The sequence below is a fragment of the Ostrea edulis genome, chromosome 8, assembly GCF_947568905.1.
Source record: "Ostrea edulis chromosome 8, xbOstEdul1.1, whole genome shotgun sequence".
Taxonomy (NCBI): domain Eukaryota; kingdom Metazoa; phylum Mollusca; class Bivalvia; order Ostreida; family Ostreidae; genus Ostrea; species Ostrea edulis.
This window is the reverse complement of record NC_079171.1, coordinates 52,640,351-52,661,941: the sequence shown is the minus strand read 5'-3', so window position 1 is coordinate 52,661,941 and position 21,591 is coordinate 52,640,351. Positions and strand designations below refer to the sequence as shown.

General features: G+C 35.5%; 1 protein-coding gene across 1 annotated transcript in view; it reads left to right on the top strand.

The window, feature by feature from the left end:
• The first annotated feature begins 2,676 nt into the window (after window positions 1-2,676).
• Window positions 2,677-21,591, top strand: part of LOC125661400 (uncharacterized) — a 24,881-nt gene continuing 5,966 nt past the window's right edge. The window contains exons 1-8 of the mRNA XM_048893386.2: window positions 2,677-4,033; window positions 9,625-9,900; window positions 12,045-12,353; window positions 13,910-14,194; window positions 14,970-15,254; window positions 16,716-16,994; window positions 17,362-17,661; window positions 19,258-19,548. Coding sequence (XP_048749343.2) covers window positions 3,976-4,033; window positions 9,625-9,900; window positions 12,045-12,353; window positions 13,910-14,194; window positions 14,970-15,254; window positions 16,716-16,994; window positions 17,362-17,661; window positions 19,258-19,548 — 2,083 coding nt within the window. The 5' untranslated portion in view covers window positions 2,677-3,975. The remainder of the gene's footprint in view (window positions 4,034-9,624; window positions 9,901-12,044; window positions 12,354-13,909; window positions 14,195-14,969; window positions 15,255-16,715; window positions 16,995-17,361; window positions 17,662-19,257; window positions 19,549-21,591) is intronic.

Genomic DNA, 21,591 nt, shown 5'->3' with positions numbered 1-21,591 from the left:
GATAGAAGAATTGTTCTCAGTTCATCATTACCTGCTGGTGGAGAGTAGGAGTGTTGGAGGATAGAAGAATTGTTCTCAGTTCATCATTACCTGCTGGTGGAGGCTGAACACTTGAATAAATATCACTGTGGTCTTGCTGAGATGTAACAATCAGTGGGAGTTTTCATTTACCTAAAGACGAAATTCCATTTTCTCATACGTTTAGACTGTAGAGAGCATGAATAGAGATTTTACAGTTATCTCCGTTATACTAGATGAACGGGCGCACTTGTTTCTTCCCCCGATTCAAGTCGGTTGATACTTCCAGAAGCAAGTTAGTTACTTGTTTCAAGTATTTTTAAGTCGCCAATCGACCGAAAAGTAGCCGGATTGTCCAAGGAATCTAGAACGGGCACAAGAAAATCGATATGGCGGAAAATGGAGATATATATTTTTCGCTCACAAAGTGATTTCCTATCAACAAAAACACCAGAAAAACACTTATAAACACATATATCAACTGGTAACCAGACAAAACTTACAAAGACTCGACGACAATGTCTCGTATTGCAAAACACGTCTCCTCGCGGTAGTAGAGAAAGTATAGCACGTGCATAATTAGTACCCCGAGCCCGATCGGAAATCCCGAAATATTCACACGTCAAAATCAATACACTCGTATCACATTTATCCATTTTCCATTCATTGAAAGAGTTTGATTTTCGATTAGCAAAGAGTAGTGAGTTTTCTAACTTGTTTGTTTCCGTATGCTCAATGAATGTAGGAAAAAAAGTCACAGGAAAAAAGTCACGGAAAAAAAGTCACAGGAAAAAAAGTCACAATATGCATTTTGTATAAAAATCACATAGATGTAGGAAAAAAAGTCACAATATATATTTTGTATAAAAATCACATAGAGTATGAAAAAAAAGTCACAATATATATTATATTATATGTATAGGGTAAAATTCATAGCATATATTTTGATAGAAAAGGGTCACATATACAAAGGGGGAGAAAGGCACATTATACATATTTTGAAAGAAAACTACATGTATATATAGAAAAAAGTCAAATACTATATAAGGAGAAAAGTTTAACTTCAATTTGATTCAAAGTTAGAAGATTCCATCTTCTTCTTTTTTTTTATCATTTGCAACAGAGTTTATATATTTTAATGTTAAGGCAGGGACTTTTGAGATTAACTAGTGGCTTCACAAGGCACCTTTCCCTTTTTCTAGAGAGTGTATTTCCTGTATAAGTATACAAAATGGCATTAATTTACAATATTTGAAGCCATACATAGGATGAAGGAAAAAATATGGGTTTTTTTTTTAGCAAATGTTAACTATTTATCAGTGCTTTATTTTTCCTACGTATGGCAAAAACAATCAAAACTTTTGAACAAAACAAATTGTGACTTTTTTCCCAGGTGTGGCCATAGGCACTCTTTATATATATTGTGACTTTTTTTCCTGTGACTTATTTTCCTGTGACTTTTTTTCCTACCCAGATTGCGATGTTTTTCCTGTGACTTTTTTTCCGTTTACCTGCTCAATGATACGATCAACACTGCAATTAAGCCATAGCTCAGCGTGTAATTTTTGTGATCAGAATATTAGAATGAAAGGTGAATATAACGAATAGTGATCAATCTCATAATTCTTATCAAGGTGAAGATAAGAAACAGTGATTAATATCATAACTCCTATAAGCAATATAGAAAACTGATTATCAATTATGATCATTATGACTCATAAACTGATATGGGGTATTTCTTTACGAAATCTGTTTTGCAGATGTTCTTTGAAAACTACATACGTCGGTTTTTTTGTTTAGTTTTTACATTTTGATAGAAATTCGGCTGATTTCCCACTCGTTTCCGTTAGACAAACTGGTGTAGTAAGTGATCCCCATTGGAGAAAGGAGTAAGCATGTAAAACTTATACGGTACCAATTTTGATACACCCGATGCGCATTTCGACAAATAATGTCTCTTCAGTGATGCTCAAGCCGAAATGTTGGAAATTCGAAATGACAAAAGCATGTGATGAACATGTATCGACAGCCCACACACTGCCCTTCTCTTAATGTTGTAATCTTTATGTGATTTGTGAGATTGAACACTGTTTTCTTCACGTTACATTGAACAGTAGATTTCATTGTTAGGTTACCTGTAACATCCAGGTGACCTGTTGCTATTAGTCTGTATCATTTGACCTGCGTCGTATGTCGAGTGTTAAGGATTGAAAATTTTAACCTCATCTTGATAACAGCCTCTCCAATACGCCGGTATCGAAATACATCTTATTTATCTTTGGAGAACTCTCGTACATGATAAGGCCTGAAACTATTTGTTTACATGCGGAAATGTGACAAAATTCCATCATTGCATAAGTGAATCTATGCAATGAAAGGTGAAGATGACGAACGGAAATCAATCTCATAACTCCTATAAGCAATACAAAATAGATAGTTGAGCAAACACGGACCCTGGACACACCAGAGGTGGGATAAGGTGCAAGCATCCCCTGTCGACCGGTCACACCCTCCGTGAGCCCTATATCCTGATCAGGTAAACGGAGTTATCCGTAGTCAAAATCAGTTTCTCACACGCCGTTTCATCACCCGACTGATACACAACAAACTTAGTTAATTAATAATGAGTATTCAGGGAGTAATTAGATACACGGAATTATTATTTTATCACGTTATTTTGTTGCCCATATGTATCATATCCAGGGTATTACTTGCAAATATGACATTGTTTTTATGTTTTCACTTATGTAAAATATTTCTTTCGATAGCATTTTGTATTTCCTACATTTACAAATTTAAAAAGGAACCACTTTTAACACATTTCATCGTTTTCCCCACTAGCTGTAAGTCTACTCTGTCCAACTTAGGCATTCAAAGTTCCACTAAATGTACCTCCTACACAGAAGAGTTCTTATCTCGAAACTGGCGTATTCTTTTCAAATTGGATATGAATCATCTTAGGGACAAGAGGGATATACATTCTAAATACAGGACTCTGAAACCCTTAGGGACAGGACAAAAATACCATTAGTCTTTCAATTTTCAAAGATCGTCACTAGTCGGAGCCCCATATTTGTGGAGAAAACCTAAATGCATAACCTGAAAGCAGGAAGGCCTCTGCCAAAATAATTTAATTGTAAATTTCATGATTCCGGGGAAATGGGCTTTTGTAGCAGGGTGCGACCAAAATGTTTGGGTTGTTTTTTTTTTTGTTTTTTTTTTTCTCACCTGAGCCAAAGGTTTGAAGTCTGTTCAATGCAGGGGCCCCAGGGATACTTGATAGGGCCACATTAAGTTATATATGGGAATATGCAGAAAATCGATTAGAATAAAGACTTTTAAGACAGGTAGGGCCAAGCAAATGTTCCTAAGTTGTGTGAAGTTAGGTGGGGGCATATTTGTTTTGTCCTGGCTGTCTGTCTGTAAATTTAAGCAATTTCAATCTTGTTCATAACTTTTGAATGATGAGCAATAGGGTTACTTAGTATAATATTTAATATCTACACTCCTTGTGACAATACCTTTTAATGGCAGTAAAGATTTTTACCTAGTGACCTTGATGTGTGAGTTTGTCCTTGTGACCTTGATGTGAGAGTTTGGTGTGGTTTAACTTGTCTGCGGAACGTGTGCCATGCACCGGTACTTCTCACATAACCCTATCTCATTCAACTGCAACCTGTACTTCTCACACAATCTGCTTCTTTCATCATTTGTTTTACTAAACACGGAAGGATGGATGGTGAGCGTTTAAGTTCTACTTTGTGCAAAAGGAGACTTTCATATTCATATTCCTCTTATTCTCCTTATCCATTCTGTTAATACAAGAAAGAGGGAAGGAAATCACCATACAGATAAGGAGTGTATGCGCTCATCACAGACACTGTTCACGATAACAGAATCTGGGCTTGTCAAAATTATAATTACACGAAGTTACGAATCAAATTCAGAGGGTGAGAGATGGGAAACATTGCATACCTATTCTCTGTATTAACTGGGGTGGTATGTTTTGTACAAGGTAAGATTTAACCTGTAGCTTGTATTAACTGGGGTGGTATGTTTTGTACAAGGTAAGATTTAACCTGTAGCTTGTATTAACTGGGGTGGTATGTTTTGTACAAGGTAAGATTTAACCTGTAGCTTGTATTAACTGGGGTGGTATGTTTTGTACAAGGTAAGATTTAACTTGTAGCTTGTATTAACTGGGGTGGTATGTTTTGTACAAGGTAAGATTGTCTTAACTGGGGTGGTATGTTTTGTAGAAGGTAAGATTGTTGTAACTGGGGTGATATGTTTTGTACAAGGTAAGATTGTCTTAACTGGGGTGGTATGTTTTGTACAAGGTAAGATTTAACCTGTAGCTTGTATTAACTGGGGTGATATGTTTTGTACAAGGTAAGATTGTCTTAACTGGGGTGATATGTTTTGTACAAGGTAAGATTGTTGTAACTGAGATGGTATGTTTTGTACAAGGTAAGTTTTAACTTGCCGTAGTTAGTGTTGCTTTTGATTTGGGTGTCTCGGGGAGAAATATCCAATATTCGACGGGTTATTGTAGTGGAAGTGATTTCTACACTGTAAACAGGGTTATTTTCACCTCGTGCCATTTTCGCCTTTCTACACTTGTACACAGTTTCGCCCCGTTTTTAATTCCCCCAGACATAGCTGGGCTAAAGAAGAATAATGAGAGAAAACAGTTTTGCCCACTTTTTAATTCGCCCGGTGACATTGGGGGCTAAATGAATGAAAATAAAACGGGGGCGAATATTTCCCTGTGTACAATAAGTTTATACACTGCCGATAAAGTTGTCTATCTCTGATGTTTATTTGAAGGTTTTTTTAAATTTACGGTTTTTGTATTTGCTTGGATAAGAATTCTAAAGGGATATGGACACAATTTGAGCTGAACATTTTTTATTAATTTCATTTTTCTGTTTTTAATTTTTACAATTATTAAGTAAGGTATTTGTAAAATTAAGTAAAAATGCCCATGCTAGTTGTCGAGGTACCTGGGAGATACAGGGTTCACAATTCTTTGTTATGTAAACAAGGCTCATGTCTTGTTTTTTGGGGGGTTTTTTTTGGTTTTTTGGTTTGGTTTTTTTTTGGGTTTTTTTTTTCATATAGGCTAACTATATTAGTAAAAATTGGTTTAAATCATTTTTTTCAATTTACAAGTCAATTCGGAACTTAATCAAGTAGTTTCTATTGTTTAGTACATCTCATTTTGTTTTAAACATGCTATTTTCTAGTAAGCAATCTATAAGTAAACAAAAACATGGCATGAACCTTGTTTACATAACAAGAAATTGTGAGTGCTGTATCTCACTTGTAACTCAAAAATTTATATTCAGATTATGGTTGAACATTAGAAATACTTTAGTTAAGCATTGTAAACAATAAAAATGACAAAATGAAATTTTCAACTCAATCGTGTCCATGCCCCTTTAATTAAAAAAAAACAACCTCGCAGCTCTAAATTTGTGTTAGTTCAGGTACAAATGGTGACGTCACAATACCATAGAACAATTCTCAAACGGACGGAAATCAGACGAAGAAAACAAAATCAATCTAATGTCGTGAATTATTGCGGGGAATTTTCTCACATGCCCACCTTCCGGACAATAAGAGTTAATATACATTATGCTTAACTACAATGTGATAAATGGACAAACACATATTGATTAAGAAACACTTGACGATATTCCGATATGAATTGGAACTTCTTGAAATTCGTGAAACTTATTACTGGTACACACCAGAGTCATTGGTATAAGTAGGAAATTATAAGTAGATGCAAGTCTTTAAGATTATATCCTATATCACGCAGTTCTAACACTGGACCCAACAAGCACCTCCGTCGGGAATCTAGACAATAGTTGATGATATCAAGAAGTGTTAGTATAGAGTGGGTAGTTTTAATTAGGAATACTGTGGAATCATTAGAATTCGTGGTGGCTCAATTTTCGTGGAATTCGTGGGTACCCCTCACCCACGAATTTACATCCTCAACGAATCAAGACAACTAGTATACAAGAATCTTACAAATATGTAAATCCACGAAACTACGTCCCGCGAATCCTTACAACTTCAGCAATCCACGAAAATTGCCCCCCACAAATTTAAATGATTCTACAGTGCATCAAATACACTTTATAAGGTCACTGTCCAGAATTACAGACAAGACCCAGTTATATCTGTAAACATTAATCATGCCAATAATGTAGGTAAGTGTAAGCTAATTGTATGCGTTTTCTGCAATTAAATAAATATACGATATCCATCAAACCTATCCTAGCTACTATGAATGATTTAGATGTAAAACTTATACGGTACCAATTTTGATGCACCAGATGCGCATTTCGACAAATAATGTCTCTTCAGTGATGCTCAACCGAAATGTTTGAAATCCGAAATAACTATGAAGTTTTAGATCTAAATATAGCCAAAAACAGCGTGCCAAAGTATAAGTATAATTGTGTTTTTATGACTGAAGCAAAATAAATCACCAGTTCACATGCCATCTTGTAGATTAACGGTCGCGCTCGAATGTTCAGGCTTATAAATTTTTAGTAAATTGCATGACATAGATAAAAACAATTTAGTTTGACTTTTTGAATAGGAAATTCTAGGTTCGAATCCAACATCATCTGAACTATTAAGACAATGTTTGATTAAAGTCCGGACGACGGATCAAATCCTAATGTTGACATGGTCATCTTTAAGATAATTATCATTTACAGATAGAATTGCACTGATAATGACATGGTCATCTTTAAGATAATTATCATTTACAGAAAGAATTGTACTGATAATGACATGGTCATCTTTAAGATAATTATCATTTACAGATAGAATTGCACTGATCATGACATGGTCATCTTTAAGATAATTATCATTTACAGATAGAATTGTACTGATAATGACATGGTCATCTTTAAGATAATTATCATTTACAGATAGAATTGTACTGATAATGACATGGTCATCTTTAAGATAATTATCATTTACAGATAGAATTGTATTGATAATGACATGGTCATCCTTAAGATAATTATCATTTACAGATAGAAATGTACTGATAATGACATGGTCATCTGTAAGATAATTATCATTTACAGATACAATTGTACTGATAATGACATGGTCATCTTTAAGATAATTATCATTTACAGATAGAATTGCACTGATAATGACATGGTCATCTTTAAGATAATTATCATTTACAGATAGAATTGTACTGATAATGACATGGTCATCTTTACGATAATTATCATTTACAGATAGAAATGTACTGATAGTTACATTGTCATCTGTAAGATAATTATCATTTACAGATACAATTGTACTGATAATGACATGGTCATCTTTAAGATAATTATCATTTACAGATAGAATTGCACTGATAATGACATGGTCATCTTTAAGATAATTATCATTTACAGATAGAATTGTACTGATAATGACATGGTCATCTTTAAGATAATTATCATTTACAGATAGAATTGTACTGATAATGACATGGTCATCTTTAAGATAATTATCATTTACAGATAGAATTGTACTGATAATGACATGGTCATCCTTAAGATAATTATCATTTACAGATAGAAATGTACTGATAGTTACATGGTCATCTTTAAGATAATTATCATTTACAGATAGAAATGTACTGATAGTGACATTGTCATCTTTAAGATAATTATCATTTACAGAGAGAATTGTACTGATACTGACTTGGTCATCCTTAAGATAATTATCATTTACAGAGAGAATTGTACTGATAATGGCATGGTCATCTTTAAGATAATTATCATTTACAGATACAATTGTACTGATAATGACATGGTCATCTTTACGATAATTATCATTTACAGATAGAATTGTACTGATAATGACATGGTCATCTTTAAGATAATTATCATTTACAGATAGAATTGTACTGATAATGACATGGTCATCCTTAAGATAATTATCATTTACAGATAGAAATGTACTGATAGTTACATTGTCATCTGTAAGATAATTATCATTTACAGATACAATTGTACTGATAATGACATGGTCATCTTTAAGATAATTATCATTTACAGATAGAATTGCACTGATAATGACATGGTCATCTTTAAGATAATTATCATTTACAGATAGAATTGTACTGATAATGACATGGTCATCTTTAAGATAATTATCATTTACAGATAGAATTGTACTGATAATGACATGGTCATCTTTAAGATAATTATCATTTACAGATAGAATTGTACTGATAATGACATGGTCATCCTTAAGATAATTATCATTTACAGATAGAAATGTACTGATAGTGACATGGTCATCTTTAAGATAATTATCATTTACAGATAGAATTGTACTGATAATGACATGGTCATCCTTAAGATAATTATCATTTACAGATAGAAATGTACTGATAGTGACATGGTCATCTTTAAGATAATTATCATTTACAGATAGAATTGCACTGATACTGACATGGTCATCTTTAAGATAATTATCATTTACAGATAGAAATGTACTGATAGTGACATTGTCATCTTTAAGATAATTATCATTTACAGAGAGAATTGTACTGATACTGACTTGGTCATCCTTAAGATAATTATCATTTACAGAGAGAATTGTACTGATAATGGCATGGTCATCTTTAAGATAATTATCATTTACAGATACAATTGTACTGATAATGACATGGTCATTTTAGGATAATTATCATTTACAGATAGAATTGCAATGATTGCGATATATACCGGTATTAAAAGAAAACAACCGATCTCTAACAATTCTATTTTTTTCCCCCTTTTTATATTGCCTTTCACATAAACACCTTCATGTAGAACGTGTATTGAGTATGGTCTTTAATGTATAATATGACGCAGTTTTACAAAGCTTACAAGAAACAAGCATTGGGAAAGTACAGGTGTAACAGTGGAAATGGCTATTTCATTATGTCAGACACCCGCCTAATTGTCTTTCTGTTTGTCGATCTATCCGTAAACTTTCCAAATTCTCCACTTTTCATCAAGAACCACAAAGTCAGTTTCGACCAAACTTGTCACCATTGCTGGGGTAAAATGAATGTTTATTCACTTGCAGGACTATTCCCCTATCGGGATAGCAAGTTTATGTTAGTCATACAGGTACTGAAACAAACCCCATATCATATGAATCCCATCTTGGCTATGTCGTCAGACTATGTCATATGAATTCCAATTAAGTTACATCGTGAACCTTTGTTGTAAAAATCCCAGTTTGGTTATGTTGTGACCCTTTGGGGGTTATGTATCACCCCCAATAAGGGCCAAGATTGAAAATGAAATCTGAGAAAATAACTACAGGGCCAAGGTGACTCAGGAACCAAATGATCCCTGTACCTCTTGTCGAAAATAACGCCCTTCGTGAAGAATGTTGGGGTGAATAGTGGCAGTTCATATTCTCCTTCAACAATTGAAATTCAATTTTAGTACATCATCAATCCCTTTGCGTTTGGATCTGTTGATTTACTTTCGATATATATTTTGTTTTTGGTTTTTCATTTGCATACATGTATATCGGATTCCTGTCACAGCCCAAGTCTTTTTTGCTTTGTAGCCCAGACCTTTCAAATAAGGAAAGAATTTATCAACGGCAATTTGAAATTGACTTGGACGAACTTTTCCACACATCTTAATTTTAATGATATAACAGTCACAAAGGATGGACTAGTGAGACTATGGGAACAAATGGATGGCACTAAGAATGCATGGAAACGAATCGTTGATGACCAGTACACAGTAGAAGATGTCTGGAACTATAACTCTGTAAATATTACAATTCGGGAATACACAGAGTCCTCTGTCTTTAGTGACTACAAATTGAATTACAACGGTAAGTTTTACTCATTACAAATGAATTGTAATATAATTATCAATACCGGCTTATCAATGGAATATTAAGATAACAGAGGGTGATCAATCTATCCCCACTACAAGCAATACTAAATAGAGAGTTGTGCAAACACGGACTCCTGGACACACCAGAGGTGGGATCAAGTGCCTAGGAGGAGTAAGCATCCCCTGTTGACCGGTCACACCTTCCGTGAGCTCTATATATCAATAAGGTAAACGGTAGACGGAGTAATCCGTAGTCAAAATCAGTGTGCCGATAACACGTCCGACAGCATATGGCATCTTCATAATCTTAAATTAAATTCATAGGCCTTGAGTCCCATGGGGATCCTGGTTAAAAATAGGTCCTCAGTACCCCTTGCTTGTCGTAAGAGGCGACTAAATGGGGGCGGTCCTTCGGATGAGACAACAAAAACCGATGTCCCGTGTCACAGCAGTTGTGGTACGATAAATATTCCTCCCTGCTCAAAGGCCACACGCACTGAACATAGGTCTAAATGTTGCAGCCCTTCACCGGCAGTGGTGACGTCTCCATATAAGTGACATATTCTTGAGAGGGACGTTAAACCATAAACAATCAATCATATGCATAGACGGAATTCGAACCTAAGTCTTTCGGTATGGGAGTCTGAAGATGTATCCACAGAGTCACTACACAGCTTAGTTAAGGTTTTTCTGAAATGTACCTCAGTGCACTTCACACTATATGACGTCACTGGGTAAAGTATACGTCACGACATATTGGTCTATAGTTGTATAGCGGGAAAATGACATGGACGCTCGTCCTTATTTACTGCCGCCATCAAGTGTTAAAGCTGTTTTTGTCAAAAGATCGTTTTGTTGTTTTTTTTATATCACATAAGTATTCAGTTTTGATATACAGTATGTCCTACGGTAACTTTGATATCATCTTGTGATCTTGAAATCATCCCGAATGTGCATTTCAAATTAAAAAAGTCAATCGTTTGTAAATCCCGACTTCGTGCAAGCGAAAGATGGGAGTTAAATTTCACGATGTTCTACATTTCTAATCAAATATTAATAATTTTTGGAACTTGCCAAGAGTGTTGCTTATGGTGTATTCGTCAATTTCGTTACTGAGAAAGTACATTATAAAGAACAGGCGGTGTAATTGAAATCATTGTCACGCGTAGTAACACGCAGTGATTAAACGTACATGTAATGGGCAACATTCATAGTCACAAAAAATATCCATGTTCTCGAGTTACAGAATCTTCTTAAATAGTCGAATCAAAACTAGCAAAGGAACCGAGTACAGTATTGAGTGAATGTAATGTAGAGCTGATTGTGTCTTGGTACATTGTAAAAGGTGAAATTTGATCAAATGAAACATCGTGTTTACTTGGTAGCTACGTTGATATTGTCATTTATATTTTTGCTTGTACTTCAATGACTTTCGAATCAGGGAGAGTTGATTATACTTTACAAGCAAATATCAATATTTCATGAAAATAAATATGTATTATCATATAATGAACATATGTTTTTGTAAACTAATGCATGCTTTAGGATAGAATTTCATCAATGTAAAAAAAATCAGATTGTGTACACGTTGTATATGATTGATTGATCGTATCTTGTTTAACGTCCCTCTCGAAAAAAAAATCACTCATATGAAGTCGTCACCAAGACCAGTGAAGGGCTTAAAATTAAGGACTATGTTTGGCTCTTACGGTCATTGAGCAGTGAGGGCTTTTTAGCGTGCCACACCTTCTGTGACACGGAGCGTCCGATTTTAAGGTCATCTCCGAGGACCTGTGATATTCACACCTGATGCCAAGTGTTTAGCGATTGAACTTTCACTACCTGTTTTAACAACTTAAGTCTGCCGCGGCCGGGATTCGAACCGCGACTTTCCACTTGGTGGGCTAACGCTCTACCTCTAGACTACCGCGGCGGTTCACGTTGTACATGTATATAATTTGTACAATTGATCAACATATTATACATGACCGACTAATATATCCCAATTAAAAAGATCATATCAATAACGAAAACCGATTAGTCTTCAACGTCTGTTTCTGAATCTGTTCTCGCAAGACTATTTACAGTTTCCAATGTCCAAATCAGACATTTGTATTTGGTCTCTTTTTCTGCTTTTAGTCTTACGAGTTGATTCTCAGGAAGGAGAAACAAAGAATCTATCATGGATGGAGGCCTTCTTTCCACGAAGCTGGGAATACAATATCTTTCATTTTTATGATAGCTCGAACAAAACAGTCATTCAGGTGCGAGGGGATGGTGCTACCTCAATTAATGCTGAAAAATATGTTTACCACAGCAGACCCTTCAATTCCACCAACGTAGTCTTTGAGGTGAAGAACATAACGTTAATGGACGCGGGATATTATGGAGGCGGTACTACACAGATTAATGCCAGACGTGGGCAGGGCGTAATTCTTGTTGTGAGAGGTAAGACAACAAGTCTAAATTTTATAGTACACGTGTATTGGTTGGAAATAAAATCATATTCATTATCAAAATTTGTATGAATGTGCAAATCTGAAATTATAATGATGTACATGAAATCAATTAGATGCTCAAATACTCTATGTGTGAAATAATAACGGACAAGAAATTAAATGTTTGCATTGATATAACAATCATTTCATAATCATTTAAAAAGTACTAAATATAATACATCGAATTCATAATTTCATCACGTAAGTTATTGAATATAAAAATCTGATCATGTATATAAATGTTACTCGCCCAGAAAAAATCTGACGAAAACCCTGGCTCTGTCATTTATTTGTTTTGAATGAAAGGTGAAGTTAAGCCGTTTTTGGCACACTGATTTTGAATACGAATAACCCCGTTTACCTGATCAGGATATAGGGCTCACGGCGGGTGATACCGGTCGACAGGGTGTGCTTACTTCTCCTTTCATGCAAGGTGAAGATGACGAACAGTGATCAATCTCATAACTCATATAAGTTAGAGGTGGGATCAGGTGCCTATGAGGAGTAAGATACTCTGTCGACCGATCACACCCATCGTGAACCCTATATCCTGATCAGGTAAACGGAGTTATCCGTAGTCAATATCAGTGTGACAAGAATAAATTCTGCTTCATATGAATATAGAAACGTGTCCGCTAACAAAGCGGAATCATAAAGACTTGTAAAATTAGGTAAATCAATGAAACGTCTTGGTCCTAATATACATTTCATCAGTAGCTCTCCATATTTAAATTTTCCCAAAAAATTATTTCTCATCAGATTGGGTCAGCAACAGAGACTTTGATATTACCTATGACCTTTATGTTTGGATACTATTATTTCTACAATTACAACGGGACTATACGAGTCTATGCTTTAAAAATCACCATATTTGAAAGGTGAAGAAAACAAACGGTCTGAAGAAGTGTTGATGATCTATCACACAAAAAGTAATAGGCAAATGAAAATGTCTGTTTTATACACCAATCGTTAGGCCGTTCATTACACACTGATTTTAACTACGAATTACTCCGTTTACTTAATTAAGATATATTGTTCATAGTGGGTGTGACCGGTCAACAATGCTTACTTCATATAGGCACTTGATCTAGTATGTCCAGGGGTCCATGTTGGCCCAACGTTTTATATTCAGCTCCCCATGTTTGCCCAACTCCATATTTTGTATTCCTTATAGGAATTTTTTAAAATTCATCACTGTTCATTAACTTCAACATTTCCTTGTTTCAGACAAAGCTTACTCAAGATAATGTCTTAAAGGTCAAGGTTACTGAACATATAACGTCTATTTGACAAAGACCATCATTTGAACTATACTTGAACAGTGACTGATCATTGGGGAAGTCATTAGTCAGATGAAGTAGATGTTATGTCTTTTGAAAATCCTATTTAGGATTAATACCCCTTACTACATGGACATTATACTGCTATTCTTAACATGAAGAAATGGTGTAAACTGTCTTAGTTTTATTATATTCAGTACTTTCAGGACTTTGATTATATTTGTAGGAAAACCAACAAAACCAGAGATAGCAGGAATCCTGAAGGTAAACGAAACCAGTGACGTCATATTGACTTGCTCCAGTAATTCCACCTCACGTCCGTCATATTACAGAAAAACTGTATCCTTAAGGTATATCTGGTACAGGAACCACACCGTCATGCATTTAGAGACCGGGATGACGCTTAGATTACCCAGGATTTCTAGAGACGTCAGATTTAACAAGTATTCGTGTCAGGCGAAGGAAAGTATTGTGTCCGAAAAAAGTGATGCCATCAAGATAAATATTTTGTGTAAGTAATGTACGGAAAAGATGTTCAAACTCCATGCATAAAGATGAGTGTTGTTCTGCGTTTACTCTGAACGGAAGTTGGCAAAATATGCCAGGACATTAGCAAGCGAGTGCACAAGAGCTCTTATTTAAGTTTCTTATCATTTAAACCAAGGAAAATATGTTTATTTGACAATTGTAAAAAGTCCCTTGGCATTTATATTTTGTGGAAATTTGCAAACATCACATAGCTCTAAAACCTAATTGTTATTTCGGATTTCAAACATTTCGTTTGAGCATCACTGAAGACACATTATTTGTCGAAATGCGCATCTGATGCATCAAAATTGGTACCGTATAAGTTTTACATAGAAATGACTCCTTTGAGGTCCCTAAATTTGAAATCACATAAAATTTGAAAAGGGCATTTCTATTTGGAACGCATGTCAAAGTTTGGAGTGGTAAGACTTGATGTGCATCATTATCAGTTATGTTTATTCTGAACACATGTCAAAGTTTGGAGTGGTAAGACTTGACGTGCATATGCCCATTTTGATCTTTGTCTGAAGACGTGACCAACGATGCTTGATTATTATTTTTTAAATTAAACAGTATCTTATTATAATTTATAATAAGATTGGACAGCAGACACTGCCTATGTAAGCCTTCTCCATAGAAGGTACAAGATCATACAAACTTTAGAATATATAAATACAGTATTACACAAAGGGTATAACGATTTGAACATTGAACCTATGTAATTAATGACATGACGGACGTTATTATTGTCATTACAGATGGCCCCAGCAGTGTCACGATTAACCCTAAGCTTCCGGTAAATAAGACAGTGTCTGTAAAAGACGGGAACTACATCGGACCGTATCACTGTTCTGCTGACTGTAACCCGCCCTGTATCATTAAGTGGGAGTACAAACTCTCCAGTGGAACGTTCCGAGACGCAACATCGGATGGAGGAACGTTGGTACAGCAACGGGTATTTAAGGACAAGGTTTTGTTCCGGTGTGTGGCAAGGTCAACATTCTACAAATCATTGCGTACACCAATCAAGCTGTATATAATGTGTAAGGCTCTCCTCGTTAATCTCTTTCTGAATTATCCTTAATTCTTTGTTTGTCAAAGTGAACTTTCGGCAAAGTTTCATGTGCAATAAAAAAATGTATATAACTTGTAAACTTCTTTTTTGACAAATTTTGAAACAGATTCTTTTATAATTGTCATGAAAAGGTGAAGCTAACGAACAGTGACCAATCTCATAACTCATAGAATATAAGATTAAGAGATGGGTGGTCGTCCGTGTAATAGGGTACCTACTTTATGTAATCAACACTTCTCACACCTTCACATAACTGAAAATTTGTACAGTTGTTATGAATACAATGAATATGCACATGTGTCTCTTTAAAAATGATAAGATACATGTATTGTCCGAACATTTTACATGTAGTTGAATTTGATCATTTTGTAAGCGTGTCCTGAATAGACGGTACCTATTTTGTGTAATCAGCTCCTCTCACACCTCTAACTTCACATTCCTCAAGCTCTGTACAGTTGTTGTGGAAGCAGTGAAGATGTGCATGGATCTTTGTGGAAGTCAACGGACTTTCTTCGAAACATTACATGTAGTTGAACTTTGTCATTTTTAAGCATGGTACCTACTTTGAGTAAGGAACTCCTCTTACAGCTTTTACTTGACATTTTTCAGACCATGTACATTATAGATGTTATAAAACATTTATATACTGCCACACAATTACAGAAAGGTTTGGCCAGTTTATTGATCATTATCTTATTTTGAAATACATTCATATTTGGAATTGGAATAAAATTTTGTGACAATCAAGCCTTCTCGATAGAACCTTTCTTACCTTGTAAGAGATGTCTACATATGTAGATTTTTCATGTAGACTACGGGTGAGAAAGTACACTTTTTAATATACATACAGTACTCGTATACAATATATTTATTATAAGTCCATACGGAAATCCTAGGCATCTCTAACTTGATTCTTTACTAGCAATACTTCAAATTACTGCGGTCCTTCGGATGAGATCGCAAAACCGAGGTCCCGTGTCACAGCAGATGTGGCACAATAAATATCCCTCCCTTCTCAAAGGCCGTAAGCGCCAAGCATAGGCCTAAATTTTGCAGCCCTTCACCGGCAGTGGTGACGTCTCCATATGAGTGAAACATTCTCGAGAGGGACGTTAAACAATATACAATTAATTGCTTCTCTATGATGGATAACCTATTTTAAAGCAGCCCGGCCATTTCTGTTCTTGAATCGAATTTATACATTAAGTTAAAAAATATAAACGTATTCATTGTTTCAATTACAGTGAGATGTTTCGATCATATTGAAGCGTAGTTCCATTCGCCATTTACAAATGAGGCTGTCTTTATTATAAGATATGGAATCTAGAATACTTTGGAGAATAAGATCTCTTCGAGAGGGGAACGTTTGAATTTTGAATGCTTGTATTCCAATTTTAATTTCCATTCTTGATTTTCTTTTCTGACTTAGACTTATCTGAGCCCAGTTTGAATGTAAATGGAAAACAGAAATTCGTGGATATCAGGGAGAGGGAACCGCTAACTTTGTCCTGTGTAGTCGACGGAAGGCCAACTCCCAGCATCACCATCAGCAGATATCAACAGATGGAAGTGATGGAAAGCAAAATCACCAATGCGCTGAACGTATCAATACCGGAAGTACAATGTTCCGACGCAGACATCTACAGTTGCACAGGAAGTTCGGAGGGATTTGTTAGCAATCATAAGGAAGTTACTGTTGGTGTTCTTTGTGAGTTATTTTGAATTACTTGGAGTACCGTTTTTGCTATCTATTTTCTATTGAGATGCTGTTTGGAAAAGCGTTCAGGCCAGGTGATCTGTCCATTATAGGGGTCGCTGAACGGCTCTCTGTCTCCTTGTGGACATGGAGTTGTATAATTGACCTATTTGTGCATTGTCTATTCTTATTAAACATGATCACCTTCTGAAATTTTCTCAAATACTCAAAATAACTAAACATGTTTACACATTATTCCTTCAAGATTATAAGTTTTAGTTCTTTTAATGGCTTTTTGCAGAGTACTAAATTGACAAACTATGCAGATATCAATTTTATTCTTTATGAATGAACTCCTCAATATTTTCGTTCATCTAAGGTAAGACAAGGATTGATGTTAAGCCATGGTTTAAAGCTAACTACGGAACCAAAAGTGAAAATGGTGTGAAAGTGATTGTGAATGCCCCAATCATTTCCTATCCCAAACCTTCTCCAAATTTGATTTCCTGGTCAGGACCAACATCAGCTGATATACAAAATGAAATCAAAGAAAGAGGAGATGTCATTTATAATCACTGGATCACCAGCACCATTCCTGTCAACGACCAGACATATTTTGGAAAATACACCCTGAGTTATGACGGAGAAGTCATCTACACCATTACAATAGATGATGAAGGTTTTATAAGCAGTTCTGTTAATAATGATGATAATACTTTCTCTCTATCTAACATTTTATCTCATATACCTGATCAGGATATAGGGCTCACGGCGGGTGTGACCGGTTGACAGAGGGTGTTTACTCCTCCTAGGCACCTGAGCCAACCTCTGGTGTGTCCAGGAGTCCGTGTTTGCCCAACTATCAATTTTGCATTGCTTATAGGAGTTGTGAGATTGATCATTGTTCGTTATGTTCACCTTTATATGAGTTATGGGATTGGTCACTGTTCGTTATCTCCACCTTTATAGGAGTTATGAGATTGATCACTGTTTGTTATCTTCACCTTTATAGGAGTTATGAGATTGATCACTGTTCGTTATCTTCACCTGTATAAGAGTTATGAGATTGATCACTGTTCGTTATCTTTACCTTTATAGGAGTTATGAAATTGATCACTCTTCGTTATCTTCACTTTTATAAGAGTTATGAGATTAATCACTGTTCGTCATCTTCACCTTTATAGGAGTTATGAGATTGATCACTGTTCGTTATTTTCACCTTTCATGTTGCTTATTTCCTGTACGTAAAATGACTGATTCTTCAAAAAGGTGCGTCAGTTTGATTAATTGAGAGATTGATCTGTTAGGAATATTCATTATCGAATGTAATTCCATCACACACCAGCTGTCTTACGTCACAAGTAACAAGTCACATTTAAATAATGCATATTGTTGATATGATTTTGCTTACTCCGGGACTCGTTCGTAATCGGTGTTAGTTGCTATTGCACAATATAAATATACATAAGTAAAATGACCCTAAACATGTTGAATTAGTACGAAAAATTTTGAAAAGAATTTAATTTGTTATGATTTCCCCTCCTCTCTGTTTTATTGAAATTGTATTGATGTCCAGTTTTATTTTGGTTTTTATGTTTGTATTGTCAGAATGAAACGGTTAAAGTATATCATGGAAGGATTCCAGTTCCCCTTAAGTTTTGCCTCTAGAAATAGGGTAAGCCTTGCTGTTGGGGAACTCGAATATTGCTGACATCCTCAAATATATACGTTAACTGTATACTGTTGAAAACCATGTTACACGAAAATATTTGTCAGTAGCCTGTCTCGATGTGATATATGACCATACACATAACATGCTTTCACATATCGAATCAGTTGGCTATATTTAGCTCTAAAACTTCATAGTTATTTTGGATTTTAAACATTTCGGTTGAACATCACTGAAGAGACATTATTTGTCGAAATGCGCATCTGGTGCATCAAAATTGGTACCGTATGAGTTTTACATTGTGAGATCCTCTTTAGCATAGGTAATCATTTCCCCTTGCTTTTCGAGAAGACTTAAATGAGACGATATTTCATATGTGACCGCAAAATCCGTGATCCCGAATCCTAACAGGTGTGGTACGATAAATATCTCTCTCTTTGTTTAGAGACATATCCCTAAATTATCCAGCCCTTCACCGGCAATGGTGACGTCTCCATAGGAGTTTGCAATTGATTCGCGTTCGATCTGTTATATACATGTAATTATAATTGCTACAGAAAATGTCTCTTTTTTTTTAAATGAAATAACCCATATCATAATTTACAGGAATACCTAAACCACCGTTGAACTTCACTGCCTACTCCTACACCAGTGGGTATATCAACCTGACCTGGACATCAGACTTCAATGGAGGACCAGAACAATTCTTTATTTTATCACGGAAGGATGGAGCTGTATGGATAGAAGTTGTCAATATAACAGATCCTGGGGAAGGTGACATGGGATATTATGACCCAGGTCTTTTAAACCCAGGTCGAGAATACTGGTACCGGTTGGAGAGTTGCAATAGAATTGGCTGTTCTGTTCGTGCTGTGGAGGTGAAGGTCACAGTATTAGGTAAGGTTTCCATTACATTGATTGATTTGTTTAGAAATATAGTACAATGTTAATTAGTTAACACGTCATTTTGGAACTGTAAATATATAATATACACAGTACCCGAATCGTTATTCTTAACATATCTATCGAGTTCCGTCTTGTTGGTATCTATCACACGCATGTCAATGTCTAGAATCACAGGACAACTAATCGAAGAAGATGGCGGCGGCCATGAGCGATGTTAGAACGCCACAGAAAATATATCTTAACGATAATGGGTGTAGGATATCCAAGATCTTCCTTTTATCTTTCCTTAACGCTGTTATTTGGAATTCATTTAAACTTTTCATGGATCGACGCCATTTTTGTGAATTTACAATCCAAATATCCTCCAGTAAAATGATTTTTGATTTGTCTTTGATTCTTTGTCAAGCTATTGTCATTGATCGAATGTTCATGCGTCTGGGGTCAATAACATGACCGAAAACATAATGCTCTCAGATCCTTCTCCAGTGTAACGGTTAGAGAATATTTGAGTTTGATTAGATTGACGTGTTTCATACCAATTGTTAGACCATTCTTTGCACACTGATTTTGACTACCGAAGACTTTGCTCAGATAAAGGGCTCGTGGTGAGTTTGACCGGTCGACAGCGGGTGATTACTCCCCATAGACATCCTGATCCCACGTCTGGAATGTCCAGGGGCCACTTTCAAATTTTATCATTGATCGTGTTTTGAAGATCATTTATCAGGTTCTGCGTCTGTCATGAAGATCGTTTATCATGGGTTTTTCGTTCATCAGGTATATCGTCTTCGTATCGTACATTGTATAGTGCGTGCATTATGTAAGGGTTAATGTACGAGTATCGTCCCATTCCTTAAAAGCAATGGACCAAGGCCCCGAAGGAGTGATACGAGTACATTGACCCACTTAAAATCCACCCTAATAAAAACTAAACTTTGTGCATTTTAATCATGTCTTATGTTTTTCATTCTTTTGTTGCATGCATTTATATCTACTTGTATAAAGGTTGACCTACTTTCCGAACACTCCATTCCTGAAAAATAATGGAGTGTTCGAACAAAAGAATGACACCATAGGTGGATTTTAATATGTTCTATCGTTTAACCTGTCGATAATAACTTTGCGGCTACTGTATCAATAAGGTACAGGGGTCCTTGTTTGTCCAACTATATATTTTGTATTGCTTACAGGAGTTGTAAGATTGATCACTGTTTGTTATCTTCACCTTTCATATAAAAATGTTCAAAGTTGATTTTAGGAAAATTCTATGAAGAACAATGTTTTCATCTGACACTACAGCAGAATCCATGTATATTATTGAATACTACGCCTCGATTTGATTTCATATTGAGCAATTTCAGATTACAGAGCTGGGAAAAAGCTGTACCTGCCATTCTCTTTAAGGTCACAAAGATATGAATAACTGTGGTTATGCTTTCAGAATATTCAAGATATAGGGCTCACGGCGGGTGTGACCGTTCGACAGGGGATGCATACTCCTCTTAGGCACCTGATTCCACCTCTGGTGCGTCCAGGGGTCCGTGTTTGCCCAACTATCTATTTCGTATTGCTTATAGGAGTTATGAGATTAATTACTGTTTGTTATCTTCACTTTTCATACAGATCTGTTATGCAACATTATGTGAAAATTTGGATTTAAAAAAATTCATAGAAAAGAATTGATGTTATGTTAATTCCAGTAAACCAACTTTTATTCGTGTTTAAAAATATTTTTGCAAGTTCCTCGAGAACATCGTTGTAGACGGCAAACTGACAACTCAACTGTATGACAAACGGGATGATTTCAACTTCTCCATCGTCAACTTCCCACATTTATGTAGCAATATTCCATTATCACCAGCATATGGTGTTTATATATCTCAACTGATTCGATATGCAAGAGCTTGTTCTGGGTATAGTCAGTTTTTAAATCGAGGTAAGCTACTGACAAACAAGTTGATGGTACAGGGATTTCAACAGTCTCGATTGAAGTCAGCATTTCGCAAATTCTATGGTCGTTATAACGATCTAGTT